Raw genomic sequence first — 19237 nt, 5'->3', positions numbered from 1 at the left:
GAAAATGGCCGCATGCCTGTCAGGCAGGGAGGGAGGGAGGGAGGGAAGGAGGGAGGGTGGCGGGGGCACGGCCCGGCCCGGCCCGGCCCGTCTCCCCCGGCGGATGTGCGCCGGGCCGCGGGGAGGTCGCCGCAGGGCCGGGCCGCCCCCCTTTGTTGGCGGCCTTGGGCCCGGCGGGGCCCTTGGGGCGGGCGGCGGCCGGACAGGGGCACTCGGTGGAGCCTGGCCGCAGCACCCACCGGCGGGCCCCCGGTGTCTGGCGTGGCGGGAGCCGCGGGGCCCGGCCCGGGGTCGCTCGCCTGCCCGGAGCCCCGCCTGGGCCCTGGGACCCCGTTGTCAGCGCCTCCCACCCGTCCTCCACACGGTGGGATCCTGCACCACACGTAGGCAAGAGCTCAACAGCCCCTTCGGGCGAGGACCGAGGTCCCCCAGCTCCGGGTTCTGCTTCCCGCTGCCCCGGCACGTCGGCAAAGAGCTTTAGTTCGCTGATGTTCCCTGGAGGGCTGCTTCGACAGTACACAGCAGAGAAGGGTTTTCCACACTCGGGTGCTTACAGGTGTTCCTTTTCTCTTCCAACAGAATTACTGCCATGGCAACTCAAGTGCTGGGACAGTCTGGTGGGAACAGCCTCTTTCCTGGCAGTTCTAATATTGGCATGGCATTGTCCAATGACATGTATGACTTACAGGACCTTTCTAAAGCTGAGCTGGCAGCTCCTCAGCTTATTATGTTGGCAAATGTGGCCTTGACGGGAGAAGTTAGTGGCAACTGCTGTGATTACCTGGTTGGAGAAGAGAGACAAATGGCAGAACTGACAACGGTGGGGGACAGCAACTTCTCAGATAGTGATGGAGAGGGTATGGAAGATACCCAGGCTGCGGAGAGTGACCGTGAAGCACCTGAAAATATGGAATTGAGCTCCCTTGAGGTTCCTAGTGTGGAAACTCAAGGTCCAGCTGCTTGTTCCCCTCCTAAGACTCCCAGTGTGGACAAAGATGTCTCATTGGAAGCACTGGGTACTCCAGAAAGCACAGAGGACAAGTGTAAGAGCTTGAAGAGCAAACCATTTCGTTGTAAGCCTTGCCAGTACGAGGCAGAGTCTGAAGAGGAGTTTGTGCATCATATCAGGGTTCACAGTGCTAAGAAATTTTTCGTGGAAGAAAATGCAGAAAAGCAAGCACAGGTGAAGGAGTCTGATTCCTGCAGTGCAGAAGAGGTGGATTTCTCTAAGGGCCCAATCCGTTGTGATCGCTGTGGCTATAACACTAACAGATATGATCACTATCTGGCTCACTTGAAGCACCACAACAAAGCAGGCGAAAACGAGAGAGTCTACAAGTGTACCATATGCACTTACACTACTGTCAGTGAATATCACTGGAAAAAACACCTAAGAAATCATTTTCCCAGGAAAGTGTATACCTGCTCAGAGTGCTCCTATTTTTCAGACAGGAAGAACAATTATATTCAACATATTCGAACTCACACAGGTAAGTTTTTCATCTTTTTTTTGACTGAAATGCAGTAAGACTTCTGAGAATCTGTGATGAATGAAGCAAGCAGAGTCCTCTTTTTGCAAAGTTTGTTCTACCCTGATAAAGCTTTGTGCTCTTTTCTCTTGGTTCTACCAGGTTATAGCCTCATGGAATTTGGTCTGAGCTCCAGTCTACAGTCCTAGAGGACTGAGGAAATTTCAGATGCCCAAGAGAAGATGAAGGGCATCCTGTTTAGTAATTTTAAGCCAGTTTTTTGAAGAGGGCAGGACAAAGTGTGCCAGTGGTAATTGTCAGGGTCTACAACGCCAAAACCTGATGTACTCTAAAACCAAAACAAACAGGTTGACAAAAGGTGCCTGAATCCCATAGGTAGTTTTGAAAATGGTACCTTCAGACTGAGCTGAAACTTGACTAAGATGTAATTACAGAGAAGAAAGAGCTGATATATACATGCAAAGGAGTCCTCCAGCATCCACAAAGTCAGAATAAGAGTTGAACAGTGAATTAATTCCTTTTAATGCTCAGAGGCTTCGTTTTTTCTAGGGCCTGCATCACTGCAGCAGCCAGAAGTAGACACATACTTTTGTTGCCATATAGGAAGCCTTCGAGGGAGTCTGGCCTGACTTCCTGACTTCTCCTAGCCTCGGTTTGTAATTGGAAGGGACAGTGTGAGGCCCCTTTTTCCCTGGTGTATACCAAGTGGAATCAGAGGACCTGCAGTGTTGCTGCCATTCTGTGAGCTGGGACCACAGGTGACTTAGGAAATACCTTGCTTTTCATCAGAGAGCCTCACCAGCCTCTCACATGGGGAGTTCTGACAAACCAAAACTCCTTTCAACGAGGGGTTATCATATCCATGTCACCTCTCTGGGCCATGGGGTACACTTACTATGCCTCCTAATCCCTTTTGTGGAAGTGAGAGGGCAATTCAGAGCTTCCTTGCTGCTTCTTAGAAGCTTTTATTTCCACCGTGTCAGGGCTTTTCTGTGGAGAGGGTTGGCTTGTTAACCATCTCCTAGTGTGCTCACCTGACTTGGTTCCCCTTTATTTTAGACTGTGCTGGCTGAGCAAAGCACTGGGGAATTTCTCCTTTAAAGTCGTGTTTTGTCACAGCAGAGGCATGAATGGTTTGGAGGTTTCAGTTCAGTTGGCTGCAGCTGTCTGGAAGGGTTGGGCACTCCGGAGGCCTCGGGGCTGGGCTTGAGCTTAAGTGTGCAGGAGTTTGTGTTCGTCGGCTCGTTTCAGTATCTGCTTTGTTGAGGCTGGGAGGGTCTGCTGGGAATTTCAGTACTTTAAGACATACTATTCTCCTAAGAATAGCTGTGTGCTGTTGTTCAGAGGATACCATCAGTTTCAAAATCAGTCCTGTCTCAGTATTTTTTTTCTAAACAAGTAGATAAAGTTTATTGTGAGAGGTATTAGGAAAATGGTGTGGTTTATCCTCCAGATCATTTTCTTTGTGTGTTTTGTAGGAGATAACAGGAAAGAGACCAGGTAAAAATGTCAAAATAGTAAGAAAAAACCTAAATGAATCATATGGGGAACTCATGGTGAAATGTGAGCCAGTGCTGTAGTTCCTGTCTAGTTTACATTTGTCTCAACTTTAAATTAATCTCTGCTTGTGTTTGTGGATGACATTAGGTCCCCCTTTCTGATTTCTGAAAGCACTTGTTGAGTTTTACAGAAACTAACCATGAAAGCATGTTTGCTGAAGAAGCGCTCTCTTATCACTGCATTTGACCAATTTACCAATGAACTGTGTTAAACTTTAAAAAAATCAAGCATATCCAGATCCTCTTTTGCTCCTTTGAAGACAGTGGTGTAGTCAAGGTTTCTGGTTCTTTTCATTACTGTAATTAAGCTGGAATGAGCGATTATGATTTCGGCATGTTTTAGTCTACCCTTGTAGGTGTTTCTTTGCTACTTCATAACTACATAGTTAAAGTGTTTCAGGCAGTTCTTGCTTGATAAAAAACTTCCAAATATGTTAGTAGAATGATTTAGGAATGTGCCTTGTTTCCAGTAACATTGATTTTGTGGAGGAGACTGTTAAAGCTGGGTATTAGAAGAATGAGTAAGCTTCTGGCAGGTATATTTTATATACCAGGCTAAAAGTCTCTGCCAATGTTAGTGTGTAATAAGTTGCCTTAAAAAACACAAAACCAGAATGCACAAAAAAACTTCCCAAACAACCCCTACCCCAAAAAATCCTGAAAAAACACCCGCAGATATTTTATAGTCAAAAGTATTTGCAGACTGTTTACATAACAGTATTGAATTTAGTAAAAACTGTCTAAATGATACCAAAATAGCTTTGGATTGTAGTTTTCATTTGAAACTAAAGAAACATATTTGTTGGGAAAAATGAATGGGATACATCCATCCATCATTTTCTTCCTGTTTTATGGGTTCAGAATATTAAAGAAGAAAGTTGGAATTGTTTGTTTCTTTGGTTTCCTGATTGCTAATAGGTGAAATAATTTTGGATAGATACTTTTCTTTCTCCTGTTTTTTGTTCTTCACCAGACTTTTTAAAAAAATTTTTTTTGTGGGGGAAAATGCCTCTTTGCAGTTAATTTGATTCTGCTGTGTTAGAGCCGTACAGTTTTCTGAAACACTGACTGTACAGAGTGGGGTTTCACTCCACTGTGAATGTGCTGCTGCTGCTGGAGAAAGGCAGTCTCAGTTTTCTACCTGTATCCTGGGACTAGCTGATTCAGCTCGCTAAAATGGAGTAAAGGAGTTCCTCTTGTCCAGGTTGGTTCTCTGCTGGTTAGTGAACTTAGTTGCCTTACTAAGGGCTCATGCAAACACCAGAGCACGTGGCCAGGAGCAGGGAAGGGGGCTGCATGCATGATTGGGAAACATACCTATCCTCTGCATGCTTGGGGACCACGGGAAGGCAGGCTGAGGTTGTCTGCCTGCCTGTTGCTTGCATCCATGTTGAAAAGCAGGTGTCCCAGAGCCCACCCTGTACTGAAGATACCTTGCAGCTTGTGACAGTGCTTGTGTGACAGGCTGCTGACAAATGTGGGGGACCTTGGGCAGACGGGTGTTTCAAGGACCCTACAGATGGTCATAGACTTGCCACCTGGGAAAGCTGCATCTGGAAGAGCCTGTCTGCTGCCCAGTGGGTGGCTGGAGATGTTCAGGGCAATCCCTCCCTCTGCTGCTGGAGCAGAAAGGACTCTTTGTGTCAGGGACAGATCTACCTGAGCTCGTTAGTGCTTGTTAGACCTTTTAGACCAAGTTTTGACTTGATTTACCTGCTGATCCTGAAGCTGTACTATGTGCAAGACAGTGCAGCATTGTTCTCTTTCTTTTTTCCGTATTTTGCTTGTTAGAAGAAATTTCTAGAAAACTTCGTTGAAAATAATCTGAAGGACTATATAACTAAGACATCTGCTTCAGGCAGTTACAATGTTCTGTGTCTAGTTTTGGCATTATTAAAAAAGGCTTTATCAAGACATTGTTGAGGAATACCTTTGGTGCAGGTAGCTCAGTGTGCAAGCTGCAGTTCGAGATGCAGGTTTTGCTCAGGGTGAGAGCGCAGAGAGGCCATGAATTGCCAACCCTGTACTGGTGGTGCTAGCCAGGTGAATGGACACTTGAGAGGCACAGCAGGAGCCATGGACTGCCAGCCTTTTGGATAACAAAGCAGATGAAGACTGGTGATGCCAGCGAGGTAGATGGACATGGAGAGGCTCAGCAGCAGGAGCAAAGGCTGGGGAGGAAGAGCGAGACTTGCGTGCGGGTAGATTGTGAGGGTATAAGAGCCCAGGGGTTCCATCGTTGGGGGTCCTCTTTGGAGGCACCAGCTCCGGGTGTTTCTGTGTTACTGTGCCATGAGTAAGTGGCTTTATGGAATGAGACATCTGAGACTCTGCTCTGGGAAACCTGGGGTCAAACTAGTGAGGAAACCTGGTCTGACACTGTGTGAGTGGGGTGTGCAGGGAGTCAAGTGGGGCACGTGTTGGGTCACTGGAGCTCCTGCCGTGAAGGGGCTTCAGACCCAGCAGTCTGGCCTTGGGAGTGTGGCTGCCAGAGTTTCTTGAATGATGGGAACTTTCCTTAACAAGATGATCTTAAATTTGTATGCCGATATCAGTCTGCCTGTTCATTTGCATAGAGTTAAGTGCCTGCTTAAGCTTTTGCTAGATTGCAGCTTATTCTGTAAGTGTCTTCTGGAGAGGTTTTTTTGATGGCTCGTTTGCATATAACGAACGAGCTTATAAAATTACAATACATATCCTTTGGGGGATTGTATTTGACAGAACAGCCTGTACAATGCATTTAATTCTCAAGTGGCAACAACACATTTTAAATTAGTTGTGTTCATTATGCTTAAATCCAGTATGTTTTGTGGCTGTGCCCTATGTAAAAAAGGGCGTGAAAGAAAGCCTGTTTCACATTCCTAACGTTGTAGGTAACTTTACAGATATGAAATTTCAGGTAATGGGAAGGAGATATGACTGAATATTCCAGGACCTTCGGCCACATATTTTTTAATTGTAAGGAGTCGTTTAAAACCAAAACCATTTCTTTGTAACAAAAGGAGTACCCCTCCCTTGTACATGACTTAATCTTACTGTGTGTATTGCACCAATCTCCTACTTTGTTTTAATTGGAAAGGGAGAGGAGTTGTGGTTGTTAGGGTGAATTTACCTTTAAACTGCTGATCTAATCAAGAACGATAGTCTAAATGTTGGATGGAAGGAAGAAATGTGGAATTAATCTGCATTACAAAGGCTGCTTCTACTGCTGTTTTGGCACAGGCCAGCAGCGGAGCCTCACGTCTTTGCTGCTGCAGATACAGGTGTGCTTCTGAGAGTGAACACATAGCCCGTGTGCAGGGCTTTTGCTGATGTCCAGGTCTCTGTGATTTGGAGAGCACCTTGGTTGTATGCTTCATGCGTAGCAAATTTATCAAAATGCTGTAGTGTAATTCTGGGTATGATTTGAATAAATACTATGACTGAGTAACTTCTTTTTCCCTTTTCAGCTTCCCTCCTCTCTTCTCTTGTGGGCGTCCACCCAAGACTAAAAAGTCTTTGTAGTGGAGACAGTGTGCTAGCAGTTTGGGGCAAAACCTCCTGGTGCTTATCTGGACCTGCCTAACATGTTAATTATAAAACTGTCTGCCTTTGTTTGGAGCTTGTCTTCACTTGAAAAAGATTTTCAAGTATCATTGTACTGATACAATTTTTAGCTACAATTACAAGCTGACTGTCCTCAGTGGAGATATAATTTATGACAGCTTAGTTTCCATTAGTTCTCCAGAACCAAGAACTCTTCAGGCATGGGGTTTTGAGTCTTCAAAAGAAATGTTTATGCTACATTTAAGCTTTTGCTAGCAGCATAATTTCACTGAGCAGGGCATCATGCTTTTCCATGCTGCAAGCTATTTTCACTCTGCCAGTAAAACTTTGGAAGTAAAGACTTGGTCTATCTGCAGTTGTGTTCTGGTGGTTGTACCACATCTTAATCCAAATTAAACATGGAGGTTTTGGGTAAGATGTTATGCAAAGCAAAAACATAGCTAGTTTCTTACAGGATCTTTTGTGCATCTCCTGAGCGTTGGGAGAAAATGCTGTAGGGAAGTCAGGTCTGGTGGCTTAAGGCTTTTTAAAGTTGTCTGTCCTCATCACCTTTTTGCTGAGGTTACTCTTGACCCCAGGTGGACATTAGAATGTGCCTCTGTCATATCCTGCCCTTTCACTGCCCTCATTCATAAGGCATGACATGTTGCAGTGGTCCAGCTTGGGCATATGCTTCTCACTGTCCCTTGCTGCGAGATAACGTGCTCTACAGTGTGAGGATCTGTGACAGCCTCCCCTGTGTGGCTTTGTAACCAAGTTTGGGAATCTGCTGTGTTTCAGTAACTACTTTGCTGTTTGTTTTTGCAGGGGAGCGACCGTATCAATGTGCGATGTGTCCTTATTCCAGCTCTCAGAAGACCCATTTAACCAGGCACATGCGCACCCACTCAGGTTGGTACAGAGCGGCAGCAGCGTGACTGAGGAAAAGGGGGTGGGTCACAGTATCACAGCATGGTTGCAGTTGGAAGGGACCTCTGGAGGTCATCTGGGCCAGATCCTGGGTCCAGAAGGGCCACCTAAAGCAGCCTGCCCAGTTCTGTGTGAGATGCCATCTTAGCGAGTATGGCCTGAGCTTTTAGCTCCTTTTATAATGGGGAAGGTTGTCTTGCTAAGGAATGCTAAGTGCCATGAATATAACTGATAATGGGAATATATCCTTTTACTTTTCAAGATCTATTCTGATATTCATAGGACTGCTCTAGTAGTCCTAGTAATCTAGGAATAGATACAACATTGTGATGATATAGGAACAAATCTTTGTACTCTGTCTGCTGTCATAGCTGAGTTCAAATCAGTGAAGCTGGGAAAATTTTGAGTAACTGAGAGTCTCCTCTGTGATGTCTGGGATTGGATCTCATCTAGGGGTTCTGAGCTTTTGTTCAGTATGACACAGTGATATAAATTAGTGTCTGCTTGTGGCAGGGAGACACAGGAGAAAAAGCAAACTCAAGAGGATGTTCACAAGTAACTCAGTCTCATTGCACTAAAAGCCAAATTAACGATTTTCACTAGCCTTTATTTCCAGTTACTGGTCATGAGCTGTGTGGTGTTACAAATATCTGCTCTTGCGCTCGTGAATCTCTTTTTGAATGAACTAACAGCATTTTTGGGAGCTGTAACACCATAGACACAAGCATAGTTGTCCTTTATGACTCTTGTAGGGGAGTTCAGGTAGACCTGAGCCTGTGCTTTTGATTTGTTTTTGTAAAATCTGAATTGACCAGCCCTAGGTGAATTCCTAATGCTGGCAAACAGGAGTTGAAGTCTCCTGAGCAGTAATTGTCTCAATTTCAATTGATGAGGCTTTTAATTGAAACCAGGAGTCAGTCAGTTTTAACTGTAGTGGAGTGAGGCTTGGGCCCATTAAAAATAGCCAGCTTTAAAATGTCATGTCAGTATTTTGGTGTGAGAATTTTGTGAATGTAGTATTCTGCTTTCAGAAACAAAAATAATAGTTGGTTGAACCTCTGGTTTGCAAATGAACCACCAAATTTGCAAATGGTTTCATCAATACCGAGCCTGGAAACCATGTCACTAGCATATTACTCCGCCCTTGTTCTGTTCAAGGAAGTCTCAAATCTGAGGGAGGTAAGGAGTGTGATCTGCCTGTGGCCCTTGCCTCAAAGGTCTCTGAGGGAAGGCATGATTTTGCTGTCAGGGGTGCTGTATTACTAGCTCTCCTAAATTCTACTGTATGTTTTATTGCATTGCCCAGACATCTGCACCTTTTCTATGGCAGTTTCTGGAGTCCTGCAGTTCACAGGCTCGCAGGTGCTGTAGCTTTCTTCCCATGCCGGATGGCAAATAACAGTGGTTTAGAGCCTAATTCAGAGCTGTTTTTTTAGCCATATTGGTACATATCCTTTTCACTTGCGCAGTAAAACCCCTGGATTTAGTAGAGACGATGGACACAAACTCTTCACATGCTATCTTTGAGTTACGCTGTTGCAGCTGCCTCTGAGCACTCTGTGCGCTTAGAACAGCTTGTTCATGTGTATATAAGAGAGGCTGTTCTTGTCCTCCCCCAGTGTAACACAGAACTATTCTTTGAAATTTAAGTGATAAAGGCTCTATACTTGGAGGAAGGATGAGCAATAAACACATCAAGCTTAAACTTGTGGAAAATGTCACCAGGAAGTGGGAGAAAAAAAGAAGGAAGTAAAGTGGAGAGGGAGGGAATCAAAGTAGCTCTTCTTTAAATAATAATTAGATGCTGCAGACAGACATGAAATGATCTGGACTCTTAAACAAGTGTCCCGCTCCTTCCTGCCAGGGAGGCAGCACAGCTTTTCTGGAGTTTGTGAGGGTGTTGCAGATACGTGGTTAACACACACAGGCACCACATCTTCACTGCAGGCTGGCTGGTCTCCTGAGTCATGCTACAGAGCATGCTTGAGTATGGGCAGTGGGTTGCAGGGAAGGGAGAAGCCCTGTTGTATGGGAGCAGAAGGGACTAGAATGGATTTTCAACATACTGAAGAAGTAGCATGCATTAGTTCTGCAGATCAGTTTTGAGATGCTGGTTCAGAGCTCAGGAGCATCCCAAATTCCTCAGCTAAATTGGCACATGCACAGATGCTCCCGAAGTATTTCTGGACTTGAGTTGTTGCACTAGAAGTGTTTTTCCTATTTGCTTTGATGTGTAAGGGAAAGCTACTTCTGCTGCAGTGGCATGCGCTAAACAGAACGTTTCAGGACCACTTCTGCAAGAGTCATTGCACTAACATAAATGCAGATTTTAATAGTAACATGATGGCTTTGGAGTATGTTTGTTTAACTTGCCAAGAGTAGCCTGCAGGCAATGTACCACATGTTGGAGGCACCAAAACACTGAACTGAATTTTTTCAGAGGTAAAGATCATCTGGGCACCCCTTTCATGTTCTTAGGTTTTTGCCAGCTTCTTTTCCCTCATTTCCTTTTCAATGCAAACATGAAGTATGCTAAATCTGTGTAAAGTTGGACTTTTTTTGAAACGCTTGTGTGAAACTGCTATTCATCAAATGTTACATTTCCGTTTTTCTACAATGCATTCAATGGACCAGTTGGGTATGGATTCCATTTGCTAATATTACTGTAGAGAGATCTCTGCCGGTATGTATGCCTAGCCAGAACCTGTGACGTTGTTACTGCTTGTTTGGTTTTGGATCCCCTTCCTCCCAACCCTCACCCCTTCTCTCTTTTTTTTTTTTTTTTGTATTTTTTTCTTAGTGTCTCGTGAATGTGTTTGTGACTTGTGGATTTCTTATGTTGACTTTGCTTAATTTTAAAGGCGCATGGATAATTTTTTTTTTATCCTTTTCAAGTTTCATATTTCTGTATCTGTGTTAGTGGGACGTGATTGCTCCGAAACCACCATGCTTAATAATCACCATCATTCTGTTCCGTCCTCCTTTCCTTAGGTGAGAAGCCATTCAAATGTGACCAGTGCAGCTACGTGGCCTCAAACCAGCACGAGGTGACTCGTCATGCGAGGCAAGTGCACAATGGGCCCAAGCCTCTGATCTGCCCGCACTGTAACTACAAAACCGCTGACCGCAGCAATTTCAAAAAGCACGTTGAGCTCCACGTCAACCCGCGCCAGTTTCTCTGCCCTGTCTGTGATTATGCAGCGTCTAAAAAATGTAACCTGCAGTATCACATCAAGTCCAGGCATCCTGATTGTTCTGACATCACCATGGATGTCTCAAAGGTGAAGCTACGGACTAAAAAGAGCGAAGCTGACTTTTCTGAGAGCAGTAATGACAAAGTGGAGAAGGAACCAACGAAAGGGGATTCAGCTGCAAAGAAAACGGAGAAAATTGTGAAGGTGGAGAAAAAAGATAATTCGGCAAAGGAAAAGAAGTCAACAAACAATGTTTCTGCGGGCCAGGTGACAACCAGAAGTCGGAAATCGGCTTCAGAAAACAAGGAGGTGGATATTAAAACTGAGAAAAGTACTGAGAAAACATGTAAAACAAAGAAGGTCAAAAGAAAGGCAGAAACTGAGGCAACTTCCTCAAAGCAAGAGCCTGCAAATGATACCTCAGTAGTAACAAAAAAGAAAAAGAAAGTGGAAGCTAAACCCAGAGACTGCCCGGAAGCTCAAAAAAGTGATGTTGCACCAGAGGAAGAGCCTAAAAAGCAAAATTACTGCCTCAAGAAAAACAGAAAAAAGAAAGCTCTGAAAATTAAGCATAGTAAAAAAAGCAGTAAACTCAATCAGGAGAAGATTGAGGAAGAGGAGATGCCAGATGAGTATCCTATTACAGAAGAAGAAGAAGATGGATGTGTGAAGCTGGACACTGAGGGCAGTGACCAGAAGGAGCAAGATCCCACTGACACAGTGGCATTAAACAACAATGGTGGTCATGCTCTCAGTGGGGAGAGCACTGATCCCAAAGGAAACTGCATCCAAGGCCCAGGGCAGCTTTATCTGCCAGCTCAGGATGCAAACACAGAAGCTGAGGTAAAGGACCAAGAAATGCCTGCAGCAGCAGGTGAGGGTGAAGACACTGGTGGTGCAAAGGAGGAGGAGAAACAGGTGGACAGAGGGGAAGACACTTGCTCTGAGAAACCTTCCCGTGCAGTGTCTTCTGAAAAAAGCTTGGATGTGCTCATGGATGTGATACCAGATCTGGCACCTGAGAAGGAGCCAGAGGAAACTGTGGCAGAAACTGAGAGTAACTCAGACCTGATGGACCTGAGCAAGACATGCCTGCCAGCGACAGAGCCGACAGGAGATGCTGCGCCAGCACCTGTGCCTGGAGAAGGGTGTACACAAAGCCCTAAAGTGGCTCTGTCCTTATCTCGGGATAACACAGCCGTGAATGAGTCTCAGGAAATGGATGAGGATGAGGGCATCCACAGCCATGAAGGCAGCGACATCAGCGACAACATATCAGAAGGAAGCGATGACTCGGGGTTAAATGGTGCTCGCTCTGTACAAGAGGAAACAAGTCCAAAGATGTCACAAGGAGCTCCGGACACCATGGTGGCCAGGGAGAACTATGTGTGCATTTTTTGTGACCGCTCATTTAAAAAGGAAGGTGAATACAGCAAGCACCTCAACAGGCACTTAGTTAATGTGTATTATCTTGAGAAGGCAGCAAAAGGGCAGGAGTAGAAGTAGCTGTGGTTTGGGGAATCTTCTTTTGTAAGATCTTACACAGCTTATGTAAAAATACTGTAGATTTTTTTTTTTAAGCATGGTTTGCTTTAGTGTCTGCATTGGTTTCTTTTTTGGTTTAGGTTTTTTTTTTTAAGTTGAAAATATTTTTGACAACTTTATGTGTCATGGTGAACTCATTAACTATTGGATCTCTTAATTAGAGAAAGCAGGTAGGGTGTATAAGGTTTTGTCCTATAAAGTCACTGTAAGCTTCTAGTCTATTAGCTTATGCAGCTCTTTTATAAACTGAGTTTTAGGAACAAGACTGGAGCTAACAATATACAAGTTGGATGTTTATAGAGCCACTGGCATAAGTTGCTTTTTGTTCTAGCAGCCAACTCTTTCTCTCCCTTTTTCCCTTTCCCACTTTTTTTTTTTTAAGTTCTTTTCAATGTATCTTGATGTTCAGTGTTAAACTACTTGATGGTTTTTCTACCAGGAAGATAGCTTCTATTACATAAAGAGCACTTTGTAAAAGAAATCAAAGTTGGCTAGTGATGAACATAAATGTTTAAGCTAATTACAATTATGGACATACATTTCAGATCCCCTAAGTGTGAATGATGAGCCAAAATTTGAGAGTAGTCCTTCTGATGCCTGGGGTGGCCACCTAAAAACAGAGGCTAGACAAGAATAAGGGAATAAAGGTAGGTATTTATTTGAAGGGCTTTCAGGGTACACCTTGGGCAGTCAAAAGGCTACACCCAAGATGGATGCAGGTCACGGGTTCTTCTTCACACTTTTATAAGTTTGGTTCATTTGCATATCAGGGTTAATTCTCCAATTAAAACTTCAGTTAATGATGTAATTTCCCCAGGTTTACCCCCCTTCTTAAGATTTTCATTTACACATTTTGGACCTAGGACAATCTGGGTGTCCTTGGAGAGCAAACCTAGAGAGGTTTGTTATGTCTAAGCAGCATGAGAGAACAGCAGCTAACAGGCCACACGAAATTCAGAGTTACACACTAGGCAGTACAAGATTTGAAAAATATAAAAGTTAAACCCTAAGGCATCACTTCCAACTTTTGATTGGAAAGTCTTTGTCTTGATTAATACCTTAATCACTGATATGTAATTGGCTTTGTTGTGGGGGAGCAAGTTTGTTATTTTTAATTTCTGCTTTTTGTTTTTTGATTGTGCTTTAAGGGCTTAAAATGTTGCACTTGTTTTTGATTTTTACCTATGCAGTTTAATCTTCTAGGAATAGCGCTTGTGCAGTATATGTACACTTTATATATGCATGTTTGGTTTTGTATATGTAAGTTTTTTTTATTTGAAAACATTCAGACTTGTTGCTTACCATGGGACAGTTTTCTGTGGCAGCTTTCTGTGATGCTCCTTACTGCAGATTTTTCTTGTTTTCCTGGGATGTGATTAGCTGTGCATGAAGTTGCTGAAATTATGAACTGCTTGGCTATGCATTTTTAAGTGGCTTTAGAATTGTACAGTCCTTGAGCAAAAGGATACACATGCAGCTCCAAAACACTCTTTTACAAGATTTATTCTGTCATGGAAATGCCACTTCTGATTCTTTGAATACACATGCAGAGTGATAAATTCTGATTTATAATTTGGGATCACCAGGCAGGAAAAAATTGCTTTCAGTGGAAACAGTCTGCAGATTCTGCAAGTCTGGATGATTATTTTTTTTCCCCTTCCGTTTTCATTTTTGTGGTGGACAGCAGTCAAACTTCAAGAGCTTTAAAACAATAAAATAGCAGCAGTGATATAATCTAACATCTCATACACAAGAAACCACAACAAACAAATAAGGATAAATCAACTGGTAAGCAACAAACCTGGCATTAAAAATCTGCAGAAATTTCTGCTCCGTATTAATTCAAGTTGCATTTAATAAAACCATCCAGCTTCCATGCAGAGAGAAACATATAAGTGATCAGATTGTCATCTCAGGTCTACATGTCATACCAGGAGTTTTTAATTCTAAACAGATTTCATTTCTAGCACACACAAATGCAAGAGAGATGGCATACCTAAATGCTGGTTGCCAACCAGTGGCAAAAACTAAACAAAATCCAAACCAGCAGGGAAGAAGGAAAACCTTCCAGGTCCCATCTGTGCACTCTTCCGACTGTCATTAGCTGCCTTTCCAGTGGGAGCAGTTGGGGACAGCTCCAAAGAAACAAATTTGGAGGCAGGTGTTATTTGGAGAGTGGAGTTGAAGAGCTCAGACAGCATTTGTCAGAGCACTTTATTGCAAGTAACTCTCTGTGTAAGCTCTGGAATAAACCCCATTCTTCACTGTCCCCACAGCATCTTCCCCTCCAAACAAACCCACTGCTGTGAATGGATAGAGAGCAACAACGCTACATTGCTTCTGCTTTTGGGAGAGATTAGTAATAGGAGGCCAAAGATTTGAGAGGGAAGGCATCCCTCATGGCAGAAATAAGTTGTATAATGTATAGTGAGTTTTTGTTTGCATAGATGGTGTTCAATCCTTACCTTGGCTGCGACAATCATTGTCAACTCAAGATCAAGTTGCAACTATATTTATGTTAAACATTAAGAAAACAAACGTAGTTGAATTGCTTTCCTAAAGTACCAGTTGTAATAGTTTTAGATGTATTTTTTTTTCCTCTTAATAGTGTTTCTTTTATATATAAATGTTGCCACCATTTGTGAGTGATACGAGCAGATGCTGGGAATTCCAGTACTGTGTAGAGGTTTAAAACTCCCTTCCTATCCTTGCTATTTTATGAGAGACTTCAAGGACTTTAGCTATGTTCAAGTAAACTCATGGACTGGCCTGATAATTTTTTCCTGTTTGTTTTTAAATGAAAATGATGCTGTTGACTGACTTTAAATTTCTCTCTGTGAGATAAAAGCAAAGGTGGTTCCCTGAAATACTGTGCTGCACATTTCTGTGAAGTGGTCAAGGTTTCAATGCTTGATCTGACAAGAACTCGTCGAAGACAACAGTCGGCTCCTCTTTGGCGGAGTTTTCTACCACAAGATGAGAAACTGAAAATAAATTATTAACGTATTAAAAAGAAGAAAAGTTGATTTTTTTCTATCTAAGACCCGTTGACAATGTCCTGAAATAGCTAATCTTGGTGCAGAACTGTGTTGAAATTGTCTGCAAGGTTTGGGATTATGTTACAGTAAAAAGGCAAGGATGTATTGTGTTTATGCATTATGTTTATCTCAAATGTTAGGCACTGCTAATATGAGTATTTGAGGGGGAGTGCGGGTCACGTAGCCTACCATATATGGTGGTCTTACATTGCTGTATCTCCCTATAAACAATGCCTTTGTTTTTTTTTTTTTTTGGTCTCTTTCAATATTGTTAAATTATTTTGTGTTGGTTTTGCCAATGCTAGCATGTTTGTGTTTTTTGGCAATAATACCTGTATTTGTGTTCAACCTCCAATATGTGGTTGGAAGGATTAGCACGCTTATACACCCCTACACTGCCAGCCCTCAGTTGAGTCATGTGTTTTGGGCCTTTTCTGTATGAATCTATACACTCAAACTAACTGCCTGGAGAAATGGTCAAGAAATGGGTAGCTAGGCACTTAAAATCCATGGTATTGCAATTGCTGCTTCTGGATTTTGATGATCTAGGCTGGAACTTTAGTCATGTAAAGAAGAATGTTTAACAGCTGACAGGCCAGTTAAGATACAGTAATGTCATTGATTTCAACACATTTAATGTAGCTGAAAGGTATTAAATCAAATTCAAGAGTTTTCTTGAATGTCAGTTGTGTAGATATGTGGCGTGCATATGATATTAACAGAATCCAAATAGCTAATTAAATTGTTTTATGTGTACATATATTTTCCCCCCCTCTAAAATTACACTAGCTAACAAACTTTTGTAAGCTGGCATGGAAACATGTTTATGATGTTTAGTTGCACCATGTTTGATGCTTTTACAGTGCAATACTTGTATTCTCTGAATTAAACCAAAGGTAATTTTTTTCATGCTCTCTACTGTAGTGCATGACAGTCTTTTCTACATTTGTAATAGATGTAAAACGAGCCAGATCATACTTCCTGTTTTTACCTAAATCATGTATAAGAAGTCTTTTGTTCAAAATGTAGTATAAAGTTAAACTAAATTTCATTATATTAACCTTTACAAGTGTATTTTCCTAAGCATAGTTATGATTAAATAAACTTTATTAAGGAACCTGCAGCTTCTATCTTCCATTTATTAATGGCTGTGGAAGCCATTTGTAATGAGAGGCAGGAGCAGTGCCAGTGTTAGACAGAGCTCCTGAAGACCTCAAGCCAGGCAGGTGGGACTGGGGGAGTCAGTACAGAGATGCCAGACTTGACTGCAGACAGGGGCAGTGGCTCCAGAAGAACGTTCTTTTTCCTCTTCAATGTTTTGTTTTCATTTCCCTGTCCACTTCAGTAAGGACAGGGTGCAAGGTGGGGGCTGCATGCACATGGATGAGGTTCAAACACAATGCTGAACCTGTTTGTGATTTGGAAGGGTGGGCCCAATGGGCACGAAAGGCAACATTCTCTGCCACAGGAGAAGAAAGGCAGCTTGATGGAAGCTGTGGGATTTAAATTTGAGTTTCAGAGGTAATGCAGGTGACCATTCTGCATTCCAGAAGGATCTCTGGTGCAGTCTCACTCAGGGAATTAGCAATAGATGTATAAAAATTTGTGTCATCCATCATCCCTATGGCTATAGTACTGTCTTGTAGAGCTATTGAAAATGTCTTTAGAGCTGTGGAGCCTGGGATAGCCTGCAAAGGTGACATTTCACCTCTGCCAGCCTGGCCACTTTAGAAAACCTGGGCTGATTAGCCCATGATGCTGACTTACCTTCTGGGGCTTGGTCATTCTTGCCTCCTACTAGCACAGAACAACTCCTACTTGCCAAGGGATAAAGGCAAACCGTTTGATAAGGGGATAGCTCTATGTGCAGCTTTGAACAGTCCTAGAGCTTTTGTCGTCTCTGATTAAATGTTTTCTAATAAGCAGTGCCCCCCTGCCCTCTGTCATCTTAGTCTGTCATGGAAATGTGGGTTTCTGAGCTGTGCAGTTGTTACTCAAGCAGCAAAGAGCAGGGTGCAGTGCTACCACAGGACATAGCCTGGGGGGCTGCAGTGTGGCAGGGGCTGTCAGTGCCAAGGGGCAGGCTTGGGTTGCTGCTCCTGAAGTTTTGTAGGCAGCATGTGAGCAGTTTATGGTACAGACAGGGAACAGGAGTGGTGCCTGGGCCTGCCCACGGCCTGCAAGGGAGATCTAAGAGCATGGCATAGAGATGGTGGGGGCTGGGTACGTGAGCGCCTCTGCCTGTGCTGTGCGAGTTAATGATTTCAAACTGCATCAATACAGGAGGCCCTGCCTTTTGTACCACCAGCTAATGCTGCCCCCCACCCCCAGGAAGGCATTTTCAGGACAAGGTGGTTGATCTAGAGAGCCCAAGTAGGTTGGCAACCTGAGAAATCATTTTCCCTTAAACCTGCAGTCAGGTCATCCTTATCTTTGACTAGTTCCTCGCACCCTGGCAGAAAACCTGCTGGTTTTTTCCTGGTAGAAAACCAGGGTAAAACCTACTAGGCTGAAAAGATGCTAAGAATCTGCTTAGTGCTAAATTGTTTTTTAACAGAACCAGGTAGCCAAGCACAAGCGCATGGCTCTGCAGTACCGTGCAGGCCAGTGGGAGATCCTGCCCACAAACTGAGCTGCCTGAAAGGTGCATTGGCTTGTGTGGGGGATGGCTTAGCTTCCTGATGGCATGTATAGGGACAGAGCAATCTCTTAATTCAGCTGCCTTACTCAGGCTTTGCTAACGCTCTGAAGGAGCTGAAATGCTAGGTTCCTGATTTCGGTTTGGTGGTTGTCTTTTGTTTGTTTTTAAAGCTTAGCCATGCTGTCATAAGTGGCTTTACCACTGTTCTTGTATGTAATGTAAGTGTATATATGTATAACATAGGCTATATGTAGGAAAAGGTAAATCTAAAAGGATAGATCCTTCCCTTGCCCAGGTTGTATTTTTAACCTTGGTAAATTGAGTTCTCTGCATCTCGCCCTTGGCTGGAAGCACCAGACCTGCAGCAACGCACCCTGGCTCAAGCCAGACAGCTGAACCTGTCCCTTGCCCATGGGCTGGTCAAAGGAGCCTTCTTGGTCTCCTTTAGCCCTGTAAAGGTCAGAGTGCTCAAGCTGCTGTCATCTGCAGCAGAGGCTGTGCTGCATGTGAGGGACAGATGAGGTTTATTGATGGGATTGTTTCCATCAAAACCAGCCAAAGGAGAGTTATGGCAAAAAGTTGAGTGGAAAGATAGTGATGGGTCCCTCAGAGGGGATGCCAGGAACAGGGATGTTGACAGTGCCCTGAGTGGTTGCAGAGTGCATCTATCAGCTCATATATAGGCAGCACTCAGCAACTTAACTCTTCAGGTGAGACCTCTTTGGATAATTTTAGTAGAAGATTGGACTGTGAGTAGGTACTCAGTCTCTGGGAACACAATGCCAACCTCAGTTTTAGCACAGTGGCAGGAAAAATGGAGAGCACCTAATTTCTGCTCTCATCCCTTCCCATATTCTCTGCCCTCAAACTCAAAAGATCCCCATGAAGTCACCAATAGCCTTTAAGTTCATTTTTAGGTGAATAGCTCCCCATGGCAGAACTAGAGACATGTTTGTGGGGTGTTTTTTTACACAAATCTGCTCTTTCTCTTGCTCTGTTTTAATTCTAGTCTCCTGAATTCTGTGTCACAGAATTTTCATTCAAAGATTGCTATGCCTTTTTTCAAGCATTAGCCAGCAAACCCTGGAAATGCTCTGACAATTCAGACAAGAACTGCCCCTACTTTTACACAAGGGTCTCTGCAGACAGGCAATAAACTGAGAGCTTCGTAACTTACAGCACAGATCCTGAGACTTGTAACTCCTTGTTTCCCACTTCTAATTAAAAAAACATCCACCAAACCCTATCTTTTCTAAATAGTGCTGGTCCTTACAAAGAGTATGAATTCCTGGGCTGGTCCTCCAAGCACCACTCC

The 19237-nt window shown here is 43.5% G+C and overlaps 1 protein-coding gene across 1 annotated transcript; it reads left to right on the top strand.

Moving 5' to 3' along the window:
- The first annotated feature begins 477 nt into the window (after window positions 1-477).
- On the top strand, window positions 478-16398 carry LOC121672650 (RE1-silencing transcription factor B-like). Its single transcript, XM_042045396.1, has 4 exons — window positions 478-1490; window positions 7403-7486; window positions 10496-12121; window positions 12789-16398. Exons 1-4 carry the CDS (start codon window positions 590-592, stop codon window positions 12878-12880), a joined length of 2703 nt encoding a protein of 900 aa, XP_041901330.1. The 5' UTR covers window positions 478-589; the 3' UTR covers window positions 12881-16398.
- The last annotated feature ends 2839 nt before the right edge of the window (window positions 16399-19237 follow it).

Source organism: Corvus kubaryi, unplaced genomic scaffold (assembly GCF_017639235.1).
Source record: "Corvus kubaryi isolate FWS band 111438036 unplaced genomic scaffold, C.kubaryi_AGA036_p1.0 64811, whole genome shotgun sequence".
Classification (NCBI taxonomy): Eukaryota; Metazoa; Chordata; class Aves; order Passeriformes; family Corvidae; genus Corvus; species Corvus kubaryi.
The sequence above is the reverse complement of the archived record's forward strand: the minus strand, read 5'-3'. Positions and strand labels throughout refer to the sequence as shown.